At 37.8% G+C, this 16,808-nt stretch overlaps 1 protein-coding gene across 1 annotated transcript; it reads right to left on the bottom strand.

Annotated features, from left to right (window-relative positions):
- Nucleotides 1-616: 616 nt before the first annotated feature.
- Nucleotides 617-3,630, bottom strand: LOC130979648 (uncharacterized). The gene is made up of 2 exons (XM_057903136.1): nucleotides 3,272-3,630; nucleotides 617-1,456 (listed from the first exon to the last, which is right to left on the bottom strand). The coding sequence occupies exons 1-2, from the start codon at nucleotides 3,623-3,625 to the stop codon at nucleotides 938-940; spliced, it is 873 nt and encodes a 290-aa protein (XP_057759119.1). The 5' UTR covers nucleotides 3,626-3,630; the 3' UTR covers nucleotides 617-937.
- Nucleotides 3,631-16,808: the final 13,178 nt, after the last annotated feature.

Genomic DNA, 16,808 nt, shown 5'->3' with positions numbered 1-16,808 from the left:
ACCACTCTTCGATAGCCACCATTCAGCAACCACCAGCCTCCAGCCAGCAACCGCCCTCCAACAACCACTATGGGGTGTTCTTTCGCTGGCAGCCACTCTTCAATAGCAACCTGTCAAAAAATAAAATAAAATTACAATTTCGTTATACATTTCAAACTCTAAACTCAATCACGTTCGGAAATTTTCAAACAATCCAAATAAACATCTGAGACCTAATAGAAGAAAAACATCCAAAACCTAAAACAATTCAAAAGTAGGATTTCTTGGTTAAAACATCTTAAACTAAAAATCCTAAATTAAAAAAGAAAAAAAGAACAACTGAAGCTCCATATAGTGCTACATCCAAAAAACCATCTAATCAAATATCCAAAACTCACCATAATCGAACGTCCAAAATTAAAAATTCCTAAACCTAACACACATTTCTACTTCTATAATAAACAAAATGTGAATCAAACAAGAACCATTCTTAGCATAGAACGGATTATAGTTTCTAGTGTATTTTACCATCTCTGATTCACAGCTACTTGTGAAGGTGGCCAATTTTATTAAAGCCGAAACAATTGAAAACAGGATATTGAAATCGATTTTTAGCATAGAATTAGAACTCAAAGAAGTGAACGTCACGTTCAAGCAGAAGAGGGGGCATAAAAAGCTTCTTTCTCCGGGAGCTAAACCCACAAAGATTTTGTCTATCTAAATATACAAATAACAACAAAATAACTATTTCGTGAAGGACTCGTTACAAGTTACAACACACTAAAAAGACCACCAAAATGGGGATTTGAAAAATAAGAACGTGCGTTTGCTAATGTGGATGAACTTAATTCATCAAGTAATTTATATATTAAGACATAAGACCACGCATGCTGTGAAGATAAATAACTTCTTGGCCTCTCCTCAAATATTAATGATAGAGAGTTAGAGACTATCACGTTCAAAGCATCTTTGTCCATGTGCCCAAAAATGGAAAAATGGCAATAAGTAATCGCAACAGCAGCGGCGTGTCGCTTTTTACTTCTCTCCTACTCAGCCTGCCGGCTTCTGTTCGCGTGCTTCTTGACCCATCCATCATAGGAGATGAGCTTGTTGATCTAGATCTTTCTAAGTCATCCCACCCCCTAAAGCTTTGCGATTCTCGGTTCCCACTATCAGCAGCTGAACTATTATTGTCCTCAACAACCCATGATTGGTAGCCTGTCCTCCCCGTTCTCGTTCTCGAGTTTTCTTCTGCTTCTTCATCAACTGTGGTGCCATTCATCCCACGGGGTTTCCTCCTTGTCCTATACTTGCGTTTCGGTTTGTTCTCCGGCTGTCCCCATAGTTTCTCAAATGCTAATTGAAGTGCTGACTGACCAAGAGGAAGTGCTAATGCCATCAGGAAAGCTTTTGGACCAGTAGATAGCAAAAATGATACTATGATGAAAGGGAGTGCCCAACCATAGGATTTAAAAACCTGCAGTGAGAAAAAAGAAATACATTGCAGCACCTTGCATAAAAAAAATTGTTCAATGCATTATGAAACACAAACAATGTGATGTATGGTTTCGGTAACAATGCTAGACCATACAAATCGATAGATCCCCAAAAATAATATATAAAAAAAGGACAATCCGGTATACAAGCATCACGCAGAGTCCGGAAAAGGGATGCACCCAAAAGGAGTAATATACGCAACCTAATCTGATAATTATATCAGTGGCTGCTTCCACGACTTGAATCCGTGACCTTGAGATCACATGGAGACAACTCAACTGTGCTCCAAGGCTCCCCTTCATCCCCAATAATAACATAAAAAAAAATTCCTAGTTTCATAATTCATAATAGTACAAGGATTTTTGTGAGCATAAGAATTCCTTGACAAAAGACATAATGATGACCAATATTCAAAAAGCAGAGTAAACTACAGCAATCATAAACTGATAACAGTAGGCAACAGTTATTTTCAAAGAGCCACCATGCAAATCTTTAACCAGCATTGTTATGGATAATGAAAGCAGCAATAGCTCATTTTCTTTCTGATTTTCACTCTCATACCAGACAGACTGAATATAGAAAATGAAAATGAGGGAGAAGATATTATATTGAGTTCAATGACAAACCCTTCAAATTAGGATTAAGACAGGTTGTGCTGCCAATGCTTTGGATGTGTTATGAGCTTCTAAGATAAAAAAAAGTTGTAGGTTCCAGTACACCGACTCCATTCTGGGTTCCATTTACCAAGGGATTTTAATTAAAATCTCTGAATGATAGCCTACTTAATCCTAGAGAAACAAATCTGAGTTCAAAATTCCATTCTTACTAAATTCATCTCGCTTAGTTCATGTCATAAATCCTTCAGGAACTGCAGAGATTTGAATAAACAAATCTTGAAAGATCAGTTTTTTCCATGTTTTAAAACCAACCTTTTTTTTACTAAATTAAACAAAGATGAAAGATCAATATAATTATTATTTTTTCTATTAAAAAAAATAGGTATTCATTAATATGAATAAAATTGCAAATAGGACTACTTAGGCCTACAACAATAATAGAAATAGTACTTTCCAACAAAACTAGATTATAACCAACATTCAAGATCATAATTCTGAGAGAAGAAAACTAGAGAACATAAAGCTAGTACTAGAAATACAGAAGCTTTTTTCAATATAATCTATTAGAATTGTTTTCATTAATTGTACTATATAAGTGTAGAAGCTTTTTTTTGAATAAAAATATATGAATGAAACTGGCTTTCAAGGAAAATTTTCTCAGCATATGAACTACTTACCATATCAGCTTCTCACTTGAAACATATTAAACAATCAATTATTAAAATATTAGTCGGTTCTTAACCGCATGCCAATATATTTCCATTTTACAAAACAATCTTAAATAATTCAATTTTCTACTTTTTATTTTTTTGGTTGTTCACGGTAACAGTCCGATAGGTCAATGATTAATCGGTTGTATATCGGAGCTATATTTAAGAATTTGTCACCGGCCAATAGATCACTGCATATACAATACGGAATTTGAACCTCCGGCTTTTGTTTAACAAACAGGTGAACTAACTGCTCTACAACTCCAAAATTTTGGTTATTCAATTTCCTATTTGTTACAGTATTATTTGGCACTTCAACAATCAATAATTACTACACATGTTTAACGTCAAAAAATAACATCAAAGGCAATATAATTTGATAGTTTCAAAAAATACTGTAACACTAAAAAATTTAACTCATAAAAATAAACGGCATAATTCCAAAGAAAACAGTAAAAATTGATTTACCTGGAAAATCCAAATACTATCAATGACTTCTTCCCAAACCCCACCGCTGCTTCCTTCGTCAATATCGGGAGGCTCGTCGGACCACCACCGCCTCTTGCTCCAGTACTCTCGCTCCCGCCGTTGTTGTTGCTGCTGCTCATCAGGTTCGGTTCTTCTGTTGAAGTTTCGTCGGCGAAACGGTTCGGCATTGGAATCCCACCGGCGGAAGTTGTTGTTGTTGTTGGAGCAAGAAACGCGAGAGTGGGAATAGGGTTTTGGGTGATGGGGTCGCCATGGAGAAGGGTGAGAATCGAATATGGAGAAGGGCTGTATGGTGTGACAGTGGTGAAGGATTTCCATTTGCCACTTCTTCATTATCTTTCTCAATCTTTATTTATTTATTTATTTATTTATTTTTGGTGACCATTTATTTATTTATTTGTTTACTTATTATTAAGGGTTAACTACCAAAAACGCCCCCGAATTATTCAAACGCTGACAAAAATGCACCCAAATTTTACTATCGACAAAAATACATTTAAATAATTTAAAAATACAACAAAAATACCCAACAGTAAATATATATTTTTAAAAAATACCTTAGAGATTGAATTTTGACTCAATTTTTTGCAAGCATGATTAGAAAAATGAGATATTATTATTCTTAAAATTTGGTAATTTTTTGCTAAATATATATTTTTTTGTGAGTTTTTAAAAGTATTATTGGTTATTAACAAAAAAATTACAAAAAAATTATATACTTAACAAAAAATCACCAAATTTTAAAGATAATAATATCTTATTTTTCTAATTATGCTTCCAAAAAATCGCATCAAAATTCAATCTCTAATGTATTTTTTGAGAAATACATATTTAATGTTAGATAATCTTGCAAAAAACTAACATTAAATATGTATTTCTCAAAAATACATTAGAAATTGAATTTTGATGCTATTTTTTGCAAGTATGATTAGAAAAATGAGATATTATTATTCTTAAAATTTGGTGATTTTTTGTTAAGTATATTTTTTTGTGATTTTTAAAAGTATTATTAGTTGTTAACAAAAAAATTATAAAAAAATAATATACTTAATGAAAAATCACCAAATTTTAAGAATAATAATATCTCAATTTTATAATTATTCTTGCAAAAAATTGCATCAAAATTCAATCTCTAAGGCATTTTTTGAAAATATATATTTACTGTTGGGTATTTTTGTTGTGTTTTTAAATTATTTAAAGGTATTTTTGTCGATAGTAAAATCCGGGTGTATTTTTGTCAGCGTTTGAATAATTCGGGGACATTTTTGGTGGTTAACCGTATTATTAATTAATTTTTAAAAGGACTCTTACAAAATATTATTCACCATTATTAATTATTAAACTAGTAGTTACATGTATACTATTGAATAGGATTTAACAATAGGAGAAACTATTTTTTATTTGTTAAAAATTTTAAAATTATTTTTAATATTTTTTTATTTTATCTTTATATTTTATAGTTATCAAAACCAAACAACTAATAATTAAGTTGATCAGACTATTAGGCTCCGTTTGGTTGATGTATTTGATGAGACATAGACACAGAGACACAGACATTAAAGATATGGACATAAAATATTTGTGTCTATGTATTGTGTTTGGCAAAAATAAGAAATAAGACACATATATTTAAAAAAGACTAAATTACCCTTCATTCAACCACAAGTTTTACCACTATTACAATACACCTATTATCCCAAACAATGCATGCCATCACCATTAAATTTTTATTTCTTCTAATAAATTTTTATTTCTTCTAATACCATCTTAAATTATCATTTAAATATTAAATATATAATTGTTCTTGAAAAAAAATAGAAAATTAAAGTTTAAAATTTATCAAAGATTAATCAAAATTTAAATAAATAAAAAAAATTAAATGTACAAATTTTTTTTTTGAGAAAAATAGAAAAGTAAATTTAGTTGTAGAATCTAAAAGAGAAAGAGAAAAAAAAGATTTGGGAAGATAAGAAGACAAATTTTAAAAACTCAATAAGGGTAAAAGAGTAAAAAATTAGTGTCTCACAAGTTGTGTCTCAGTGTCTCACCAAATTGGAGGTACACAAATTTAGTGTCTCCGTGTTCATCCGTGTCCTCCCGTGTCCTTCGAAAATCTGTGTCTCACCAAACCAAACAGCAGACATGTGTCACCGTGTACCACTGTGTCTATGTCTTAGTGTCTGTGTCTCAGTAACCAAACGCTACCTTAGGTCATCAAATTGGTGAATGTTATAGTGCCTAAAAAGTGGTGTTTATTTATTAAAAAATGTTAAAAATTAATATTTAATTTAAAAGATATAAAAATAAATTATTTTTAAAAAATTAAAATTTATCACAAAAGATAAGTTAGACAAAAGTTAGACAACAATTAATAGACACATAAAATTGGCCCATCAAATTAATGGTTTAACCATTAGATTACACTGACTAATCAAGTTATAATTAAATAATTATATAAAATACTAATGAATTATAACTCAAATGACATAGTCTCTTTATACTAACTTAAAAGATCGCAGATTCAAATATCTTTAATAAAAATAAGAGAAAAAGACATATAGGTCCCTGACTTTTTAAATTTTTGACAAATACATCCTTAACAAAATTTAAATACAAAAAAGTCTCCTACTTTAACAAACGGAGGACAATTTAGTCCTTCCGTCTATTTGCCTCTCATACACCAAACAGAACTGGCTGACGTGGCTAAAATGGTATCCAAGTATCCGTTACGGTGCCACGCTGGAAGGGAAATAAAGTTCGAAGGACAAATAAGTCCTTGACGTCATTTTACAAATAAAGTTCAAAGGACAAATAGGTCCTTGAGAATTTTTTTTCCAAAATTAATAAACTTCTTTCCTAAATTTTTTCATCTACCTCTCTCCATTTTTATATTTCTCTCTACTATTTTTACTCTATATATAATTATATTTTATATTAGTAATTTGACAAATCAAAATATGTCATTCGATATTTTTTTACAATTAAAATATTTTAAATGTAAAAGTATACACATTAAATTATTTTAAATTTTAGATAATGAATGTTAAAATTAATTATTAATAAAAAATTAAAATTTTCATATAAAAATAATAACTAAAAATCTTATTATTTAATTTTTTATCTGCAGATATCTTGGTCTTCTTAGTCAGAAACTTTTGTCAACTTACGACTTTTTTGTAAAAGTAGTTTGATTTTATAAATCTTTTGTGTCATACATAATTTATACTGTTAGAATAAAGTGAACTATAATTTAAAAAAAAATATTCTCGTAATGTTATTATGGATAAAAATACTAGTTCTAATATAATATACAAATGCACTAATGCTAATTTAATACATGAATTATGCACAAATAAACTAATGCTAACTTGATGCTAAATGAACTGATGCTAACTAATGCCACTGGTATGATGAAAACTGAACTAATGCAATTTAACAAATTCTAATATAATACACAAATGCACTAAAACCATTGTTCTGAAAACCGAACCGGACCAACCGGTTCGACCGGATTAACCGGGAACCGGTCATTTGTCCGGTTCGGTTGCTGTGAAGAACCGTTCTGCAAAAAACTGGCTTAAAAACCGGTCAAACCGGCGATTAACTGGTGAACCGTCAGAACCGTTCGATTTTTTTCCGGTTCAATGATATATATATATATATATGTTAAAAAAATTTTTTTCGAAGGTTCAGAACCCTTACCCACCCTTGCCCCTTTCTCTTCTCTCTCTCTGGGCAAACCCAAACCCTAACGACGGTAGGAACCCAGCCCCATCCCATTGCCGAGCTCTTCTCTTCCGATAGACGGTGTTGTCGCTGCCGACAGAGACAGACTTGGGTGCCGTCTTCGCTCGTGGAAGGTCTGCTCGCTTCTCGATCCTCTTCTCCTCGACGTCGAGTGCTTGCTCGGAACTGTTGGCGACGTCGCGGCGAAGGCTTCTCCATCGTTGTCTCTGCTCGATTTGTTGGTGCTCATCTCTCTATTCGAGGCTCCAAGCTCTCTCTGTCTCTCTCTTTCTCACTGCGACGTGTCTCTCTGCTCGGCTGTGGAGTATTCACCGCGCCGTCACCTTCTTTCCTCCCTCGCCGCCGGTAAGCACTACTGCCTCAATTTATTTTTGGTTATTTTGTTAATTTTTATTTATTCTGATTTTTTAGTTGTTGGTCGTTGATATTTTTGATTATGCGTTGTTGATGAACATTGTTAATGCTAGAATTTTTTTCTGATTTGTTTATGTTAATTCTGAGTTGTTTATGCTGATTTTTCTGATTCTGAGTTAATTTTGGTTGCTGATTTTTGCTGAATCTAAATTGTTGATGGTGTTATGGTAAATTATTTTTCATCATTTCACATCTTTCAGGAGCACAAATTACATTTCTTTCTTGGACATTTTTTGTTCAAATTTTCAAATTCCAAGCAAGTTCCTTTGTACTGGGTTTGTCAAAGTTTCTAGTTGTTTTGTATTGAAAATTCCAAGTAAGTTCCTTTGTACTGGGTTTGTCAAAGTTTCTAGTTGTTTTGTATTGAAAATTCCAAGTAAGTTCCTTTGTACTGGGTTTGTCAAAGTTTCTAGTTTCAATGTTGGTGAAATTCTCAATGCAAGTGGATAATAATAATAACTCTTGCTTTATGATTATGAATATTAGTTTATTTGTTGTATTCTTTGTTTTTGTACTGATTTTCCAATTGATGTGGTTTGAAAATTTGTAGGAGAATGAGAAGGAGAAATCACAAGCAATTGCATTCAACAAATCTGATATTGCTATTGTAGAACATTATAATTTTTATTGTTAATTTTTTTTGTTCTATTGATATTTTTTATTTTTATAATTTTTATGAAATTGGAATAATTGTTTGTGGTTGAACATTATTTCTTTGTCATTTAAGGGCATTTTGATTTTTATTAGCTATAAAGATTGATGTTTAAAGTTATTTATGAACTTTTAATTATAAATTATGGATAATTTATTATGTAAAATTATAAAATTTTAAATTTAATTAGTTTAAAAATTACTAAATTTAAATATTTAAAATTATATATTAAATTTTTAATAATTTTATTTTATATTTAATTATACCGGTTGAACCCCGGTTGAACTCCGGTTGAACCTTTGAACCATTGAATCAGTCACTCGACTGGTTTAGTGACCGATTCGGTTCTTGCAACCTTGACTAAAACTGAACTAATGCAATTTAAAAAAAAAAATAGAAACAGAACAAGCTCAATTTTTGTAATTTTAATACAAATAATTTAAATTGCAGAATACAACAAGTTAACTAGATTTTAAAATATAAGCATAATTTTATAAACTAAATTCTCATAATAGAAACATAATAGAAGCATAATGGAAAAAAAAAATTCTCAAGGACCTATTTATCCTTCGAACTTAATTTGCAAAATGATGTCAAGGACTTATTTGTCCTTCGAACTTTATTCCCCTTCCAGCGTGGCACCGTAACGGATACCTGGACACCTTTTTAGCCACGTCAGCCAGTTCCATTTGGTGTATGAGAGGCAAATAGACGGAAGGACTAAATTGTCCTCCGTTTGTTAAAGTCAGGAACTTTTTTGTATTTAAATTTTATCAGGGATGTATTTGTCAAAAATTTAAAAAGTCAGGACCTATCTGTCTTTTTTCCTAAAAATAATTATAAAACACAATTTTTTTTAAAATTCGTTACAGCAAAAGTAATGAAACTTGATTATGTTTACGTTACACAAAATTCAATCCCTAAAATTACACCTAAATCCTAACACGTAATGGATAATATTTAGTCTCAACCTATCCGCAAAACTATAAATATTTATAGAGCAAGAAACCATTTTTATGGACAATTTCAAATTTAAAAAACTTTAAAATTTAAAAAAAAAAAATCATACCAACATTCAACTCACAAAGCTTTTGTTCATATCCTGGCCCAACATTAAGACCCAGATCCAAACTACATATCCAACCACAAGGTTGGGCTCCTCAGAACACCGATCTTCTCTTTAGAAGTCGGTTCTCCCCACAACTTGCTCTAAAGAAGTCGGGAGCAAAGATTAGCTGACAGATAATAACTGCCCCTAAAATCTCTCAACCCACTTCCAGGAGTCATATCGTAACCTCCCTAAAATAAAGGGACGGTTATCCACCCTAAAAGGTGAAACTACTCCAACGGTGGTTATTGGTTCACCACTATAAATACACTGACACCACTCAGGTATCTCTAAGTTCCAATACTCTCTAGACTTGCTCACACCCTTACTAACTTAGGCATCAGAGTGTCTTTGCAGGTACCACCCCCCATTCTCTCATACTCACAAGTCGGAAGGAGTCTCTAAAGGCGCAAACCCGCTCAAAGGCTTCCTCCCTCATACGATTAGGCCAACCCAACGAGTCCAGCCCATTAACCTCCGGTTACCCAACGTAACATTGGCTTTGTTGCCGGGGACCCGAGAGATCAACCAATAATGGCGGATAACTCACCTGAAGATGGTCATACAGTGTCTGATTCCGAGCAAGAAAATCCAAATATCGGAAACAATGACGCAGACCTGATCCTTCATCAAGGAACCAGCGACCAGCATAGAGAAGGCACCTCTGGGCTCAAAAACCCAAAGGTAAACTCCTCGGAAGGACGAGAATCCGGAAAGGAAGGGCCACCCCATGCAACCGAACTAATGGGGCTGGTCCACAGCCACCAAGGTCGTCTGGAGCAACTGGAATAGGAACTAGAACGACAACGAGAGGCGGAGCGAAACCTCAGGGAGGAAATAGAACGACGAAAAGAGTTGGAAGAAAAACTCTTAAAACTTGAATCCTCCTTCAAAAGCCGAAACTCTCGCGGCGACCGAGAAGAGTCCCCCCTGGGAGGAGAGGACCCGTTCAGTGAGGACATAATGAGGGCAAAAGTTCCAAGAAACTTCAAAAGACCTGATATGAACCTCTATGACGGAACCACAGACCCGAAGTATCACTTAAGCAATTTCAAAAGTCGGATGTATCTGGCTGATGCTTCTGATGCAACTCGCTGCAAGGCTTTTCCGACCACCCTGTCGAAAGCGGCGATGAAGTGGTTTGATAGCCTCCCTCCAAGGTCGGTTACCAGCTTTGAGGACCTCTCAAGAAAATTTCTAATGCAATTCTTCATCCAGAAGGATAAAGTAAAACACGCACCGAGCCTCCTAGGAGTTAAACAGGAGGTCGGGGAACCTCTGCGTGATTACATGGAAAGGTTCAACAAAGCGTGTTTGGAAATTCAAGACCTGCCCACAGAGGCAGTTATCATGGGATTAGTAAATGGACTTAGAGAGGGCCCCTTCTCTCAGTCCATATCAAAAAGGCACCCGACCTCTTTGAGCGATGTACAGGAGAGAGCAGAAAAGTACATCAACATGGAGGAAAATGCCAAACTACGGGAGCCCAGCTGGCGACTGGGGCCCCCTCACTCAGCAAAAGAAAAAGAAAGGGAGCCTAAGAAAAAAGAGGAGGTCGGCCCCGACAGGCCTAGGAGATATCACTCCTACACTCCTCTAAAAATTTCCCTAGTAGACATATACAGAGAAATCTGCAACACTGAAAGATTGCCGCCTCCCAGACCCATCAAAAATAAAAAGGGGGGGTCGCGGCGACTACTGCGAGTACCATAAGATGTATGGCCACTCAACAAATGATTGCTACGACCTCAAAAATGTGATATAAAGGTTGGCTAGGGAAGGCCGACTTAATAGATATCTCACGGATAGGTCAGACAATCATGGAAAAAGAAAGCGAGATGATGAAGACAGAAGAGACCCGCCGCCACAAACCCCCGAGAGACACATACATACAATCTCTGGAGGATTCGCAGGAGGGGGCTCACTAAATCATCTCGCAAAAGACACCTGAAGCGAGTTTATCAAGTTGGAAACGAATCTCCCGATCTCCCAACCATCTCGTTCACCAAAGAGAACGGACAGGGGATCGTCCCCGGGCATGACGACCCGGTGGTAATAACCATGATCTTGGCAAATGTCAACCTCCACAGGACCTTGGTGGATCAAGGGAGTTCAGCAGATATACTTTTTAAATTCGTATTCGATAAGTTAGGGTTGGATGAAAGGGAGCTAAAAGCTTACCCGGACACCCTATATGGATTAGGAGACATGCCAATTAAGCCACTGGGATACATCCCCCTTCACACGACCTTCGGAAAGGGGGAAAATTCCAAAACTCTGAGCATTGACTTCATCGTCATTGATGTCGGATCGGCGTATAATGCCTTAATCAGCAGGACTACGTTAAATCAGCTCGGAGCGGTGGTGTCAACCCCTCACCTTTGCATGAAATTCCGAACACCTAAGGGAATAGCGACGGTACGATGAGACAAAAAATTAGTAAGAAAATGCTACAATGAAAGCTTAAACCTCCGAGAAAAGAGCAAGGAAGTCCACACCATAGAACTCGGGGGAATAAAAGCAAGGGAAGAGCTGCGACCACAACCGGGTGGAAGAACCGAATAGGTTCAAATCAGAAAAGAGGAAGAAAAAAGAACCAACATAGGGGCCAGCCTAGACGAAGGTCTGAAACAAAGGCTAATAAAGCTCCTACAACAAAATTCTGACCTCTTCGCTTGGAAAGCTTCCGACATGCCAGGGATAGACCCTCGACTCATGTCCCACAAGCTTTTGGTACACCCCGGATCATGACCCGTACAGCAGCGCAGGCGTAAGTTCGGTGCAAAACGAGCTCAGGTGGTGGAAGAGCAAGTACAAGCCCTTTTGGAAGCCAACTTCATCCGAGAGGTCAAATACCCGGCATGGCTAGCAAATGTAGTGCTAGTTAAAAAGTAAAATGGCAAGTGAAGGATGTGCGTCGACTATACCGACCTGAATAAAACATGCCCCCAAAGACCCATATCCACTTTCCAGTATTGACACCCTAGTAGATGCAAGCTCAGGGTATCAATACTTGTCGTTTATGGATGCTTACTCGGGATACAACCAAATCCCGATGTACCAGCCGGATGAGGAAAAAACTTCATTCATCACACCTAGAGCAAACTACTGCTATGTGGTGATGCCATTTGGGTTAAAAAATGCCAGGGTCACATATCAAAGGTTGATGAATAAAGTGTTCGCCCCCCACCTTGGAAACTTAATGGAGGTCTATGTAGATGACATGCTAGTAAAAACTAAGGAGGAAACCGACCTCCTGACAGACCTCTCGCAAGTTTTAGACACCGTAAGGTCGCATGGGATGAGACTAAATCCCACAAAATGCACCTTCGCGGTGGAGGCGGTAAAGTTTCTAGGGTTTATGCTTACACAAAGGGGAATCGAAGCAAACCCCGATAAGTGTAAAGCTATATTGGAAATGAAAAGCCCGACTTGTCTGAAAGAGGTCCAACAATTAAATGGAAGGATTGCCGCCCTTTCCAGGTTCCTGGCGAGATAAGCACAAAGATCCCTTCCACTATTTTCCCTATTAAAAAAAGGATGCTAGTTCGAATGGACTCCGGAGTGCGAAGAAGCTTTCCGGGAGTTCAAAAAGTTCTTGAGCCAGCCTCCAATCCTGACCCGACCTATAGTCGGGGAAGAGCTCGTTCTATACTTGTCAGTAGCAGACAAAGCTATAGCATCAGCTCTAATACGGGAAGATGAAGTCGGGCAGCATCATGTGTACTTCACCAGCAAAGTTCTACAGGGCCCAGAACTAAAGTATCAAAAACTTGAAAAGTTTGCATACTCCTTAGTAGTGGCCTCACGCCGATTACGGCCATATTTCCAAGCACACACGATAAAAGTCCGAACAAACCTGCCCATAAAGTAGGTCCTTCAGAAGACGAACATTGCGGAGAGAATGGTTCAATGGGCAATAGAACTCTTCGAGTTCGACTTGAAATACGAAGCCCGAACGGCAATAAAAGCTCAATGCCTCACCGACTTCCTAGCGGAATACGCGGGAGACCAAGAGGAGAAATCCACTACATGGGAATTATATGTAGATGGGTCCTCCAATAAAGCTGGAAGCGGGACAGGCATAATATTGGTCAGCGAAGGGGGAACGCAAATTGAAGTTTCCCTCAAGTTCGAGTTCCCAGCTTCCAACAATCAGACAGAATATGAAGCCTTGATTGCAGGGTTAAAGCTGGCAGAAGAAGTCGGTGCGACCAAAGTAATGATATTCAGCGACTCTCAGGTGGTGACCTCCCAAATAAACGGAGAGTATCAGGCCAAAGATCCCAACATGAAAAAATACTTGGACAAAACCTTGGAGCACCTTAGGCACTTTGAAGAGACCGAGGTAAAGCATATAATTCGGGACCTCAACAGCAGGGCAGATGCCCTCTCCAAACTAGCAAGTACCAAACCAGGAGGAAACAACAGAAGCCTGATCCAAGAAACTCTCCCTGAACCCTCCGTGCACAAAACGGAGGTTGCTCAAGATGTCTTTGAAATCACCGGGTTAGACCTCGGATGGATGAAGCCCTTAGTCGAATACCTGAAATTCGACATCCTCCCCAAAGAGGAAAAAGAGGCCAAGAAAATCCGGAGGGAAGCACAAAACTACACGATGGTGAAAAATATTCTCTATAAAAGGGGGATATCAACACCACTACTAAAGTGCGTCTCGACCTAAAAAACAACTGAGGTGCTAGAGGAGGTACATAATGGAATCTGCGGGAACCATCTTGGAGCAAGGTTGTTAGCTAGAAAAGTAATCCGAGCTGGATTCTACTGGCCGACCTTACAAAAAGACTCCACGGAATTTGTGAAAAGGTGCCAGCCATGCCAAATGCATGCAAACTTCCATGTAGCCCCTCCCGAGGAACTAATTAGTATAACTTCCCCATGGCCTTTCGCAAAATGGGGATTGGACTTGCTAAGACCATTCCCACAAGCACCGGGGCAAGTAAAATATCTAATAGTGGGAGTGGATTACTTCACAAAGTGGATAGAAGCAGAACCATTGGCCACCATCACCGCTCAGAGAAGTCAAAAGGAGTCTACAAGAACATTATCACCAGATATGGGGTACCCCACTCCATCACCACTGATAATGGCACTCAATTCACCGACTCAACCTTCAAAAGCCTGGTAGCCATTATGAAAATCAAACATCAATTTACATCGGTGGAAAATCCACAAGCAAATGGACAAGCCGAGGCTGCAAACAAAGTCATATTGGCAGGGTTGAAGAAAAGGTTGCAGGACGCAAAAGGAGCATGGGCCGAGGAACTCCCATAAGTACTTTGGGCTTATCGGACCACACCTCAGTCTGCCACAGGAGAAACACCCTTCCGACTTGCTTATGGCATAGAAGTCATGATACCGGTTGAAATCAACGAGCAAAGTCCAAGGGTGAACTTCTACGACGAGGTTGGAAACATAAAAGGGCACAAAGAAGAACTTGAACTTCTCCCTGAAGTCTGCGAACGAGCCCATATTAGAGAAGCAGCATTGAAGCAAAGGATGACGAACAGATACAACCAGAAAGTCATTCGAAGGAGCTTCGCCTCAGACGACTTGGTCTTAATTAGAAATGACATAGGAGTCAACAAGTCTGGGGAAGGAAAGCTCGCCACTAATTGGAAGGGACCGCAAGATTAGTGAGGTCCTAGGAAAAGGTTATTACAAGGTGACCGACTTAAACGGCACCGAGTTACCCAGGTCATGGCATGCTTGTAATATGAAAAGGTACTACAGTTAAAAGCGAACTCTACTCTCTGATGTACTATTTTCCCAACTTCATGATTTTTTCCCAAAGTAAAAGGGTTTTTTTTGAAGAAGGGTTTTTAACGAGGCATCATAGTAGAGACTAAGAGGTCATAGATAGCCCAAAACCCTTAGTAGCGATAAAGTACCTTTGCAAATAAATAAAGATCTTTTTTAAATATCTCTTATAAATTCCTTCTCGCTTTCTATGAAACACGCCGACTTAATCTCGACAAAGTGTGAAAATCCCATAAATCGACCTAGATGGTCGTCAGGATAAAACGACGAGGTACAAGTCGGTGTAAAGAGGTTATAAAAGTCGATCGTGAATAAACTCGGAAATTAACCGACTAACAAATCGGAAATTCCGAGAAGCAAAGAAATGCATCGCAAAAATAACCTAAGTTATGAAAACTCAATATATCAAAAATTGAGCACAAGGAATATCTAAAAGAGGTCAAAAAACCCATGGAAAATAATAAAGACTGTCACAAACCTTCAAAAATCCAAAAGCTTAAGAAAAGAGACAGCCGGCCAAGAAAAAGCAAAACGATCAAAAAATGGTTTTTTCTTCAAAACCTAAAGCAGAAAAAGCATGCACACAACCAATGAAAATAACCTAAATGCTTGTCCAAAAAAGAGAATTTTTAATCTTTTGTTTATGGCCATAAAAGGCCAAAAAAGTGTCAACAGTGTACCACAACAGCATAAAAATAAATAGTTTTAAAAAAAGTGGGGACCCACAGGCCGGGCCCCCATATAACCAAAGATACAATTTTTGAAATTTTCAAAGAGCGTCACCGTCACCATCTTGAAGAATAGTCGAAACACCACCAAAGTCAGGGAGAGAGACATCCATAGGAGTTAGAGGAGAAATCTCAGGAGCCTTAGAAGAACTCGGAGCATCATCTGGTCGGGGAGGAGACTCTATAATTCTCTGACCCCGAGTCTTCAGCTCGGATTCAAAAACAGGTCGGGGAGGAGACACGATCGCCCCATCAATTACAACCTTGTCCGGATCCAAGGGTGAGAGGTCCAGGTCGGGAGCAATGACCCCGACCTGTTCCCTAAAAACCCTCCAAGCTTCCTCGGACCCCTCGGCGATAGAATCCTCCAGCTCCGCATAAGCATCCCGAGCCCTCATTAGATCTTTTCTTACCTCCACAAGGTCCTGGAACAAACTTGAGTAGCTCTGCTCCACCTTCTCCCGTAGGCCCTCCGCCATAGAGTATCGGCCCATCAACTTCTCTCCCTCCTTCCGGAGATTATCCCTCTCTTCTCTCAACTTGGTGACCTCCTCCTTCAGACTCCTCTCAAACTCTTGATACAAAAGAATCCTTCCCTCTAGCTCCTCAACCCTCTGGGATGAGCCCAAAGAGCTAAGGGGAGTCTTCTCAAAGATGTCAAGAAACTTGGTGCACACCTCCGCCGCCCTGATACTCTCCTGAGCCAGAATAGTATGGTGGTTTCGAAGAGAAGCATCATCCATACTTATATGTGTATAAGGATAGATATGCTCCTGGATGAATTGACGCGCATCCACCTTGGCCTCACCTTCAAAAGAAGAGCCAGACTCTAGAGCCTTGCGTTTTTTCTTTTTTGGCTCAGGAGAAGGTCGGGAAGAAGGAGGCGGTAGAGAAGAAGCCGAGGAAGAAATAACGATAGGTCGGGCAGGGGTCCCCAAGCTGTGAGAAGAAGGGGGAGGAGAAGGACCGGTCGCCCTGGCACCACCAACTCTGCCGCGGGATCTAGCCTTGGCCTCCTGAACCCTCTGGTAAGACTCCCTTAAATTCCTCTTCACCATCTCTGCAAAAACCATTAGGTAAAAAGTTAAT

This window comes from Arachis stenosperma, chromosome 5, assembly GCF_014773155.1.
Source record: "Arachis stenosperma cultivar V10309 chromosome 5, arast.V10309.gnm1.PFL2, whole genome shotgun sequence".
In the NCBI taxonomy this organism is placed as follows: domain Eukaryota; kingdom Viridiplantae; phylum Streptophyta; class Magnoliopsida; order Fabales; family Fabaceae; genus Arachis; species Arachis stenosperma.
Note: the sequence above shows the minus strand (reverse complement) of the source record. Positions and strands in the feature narration are given on the sequence as shown.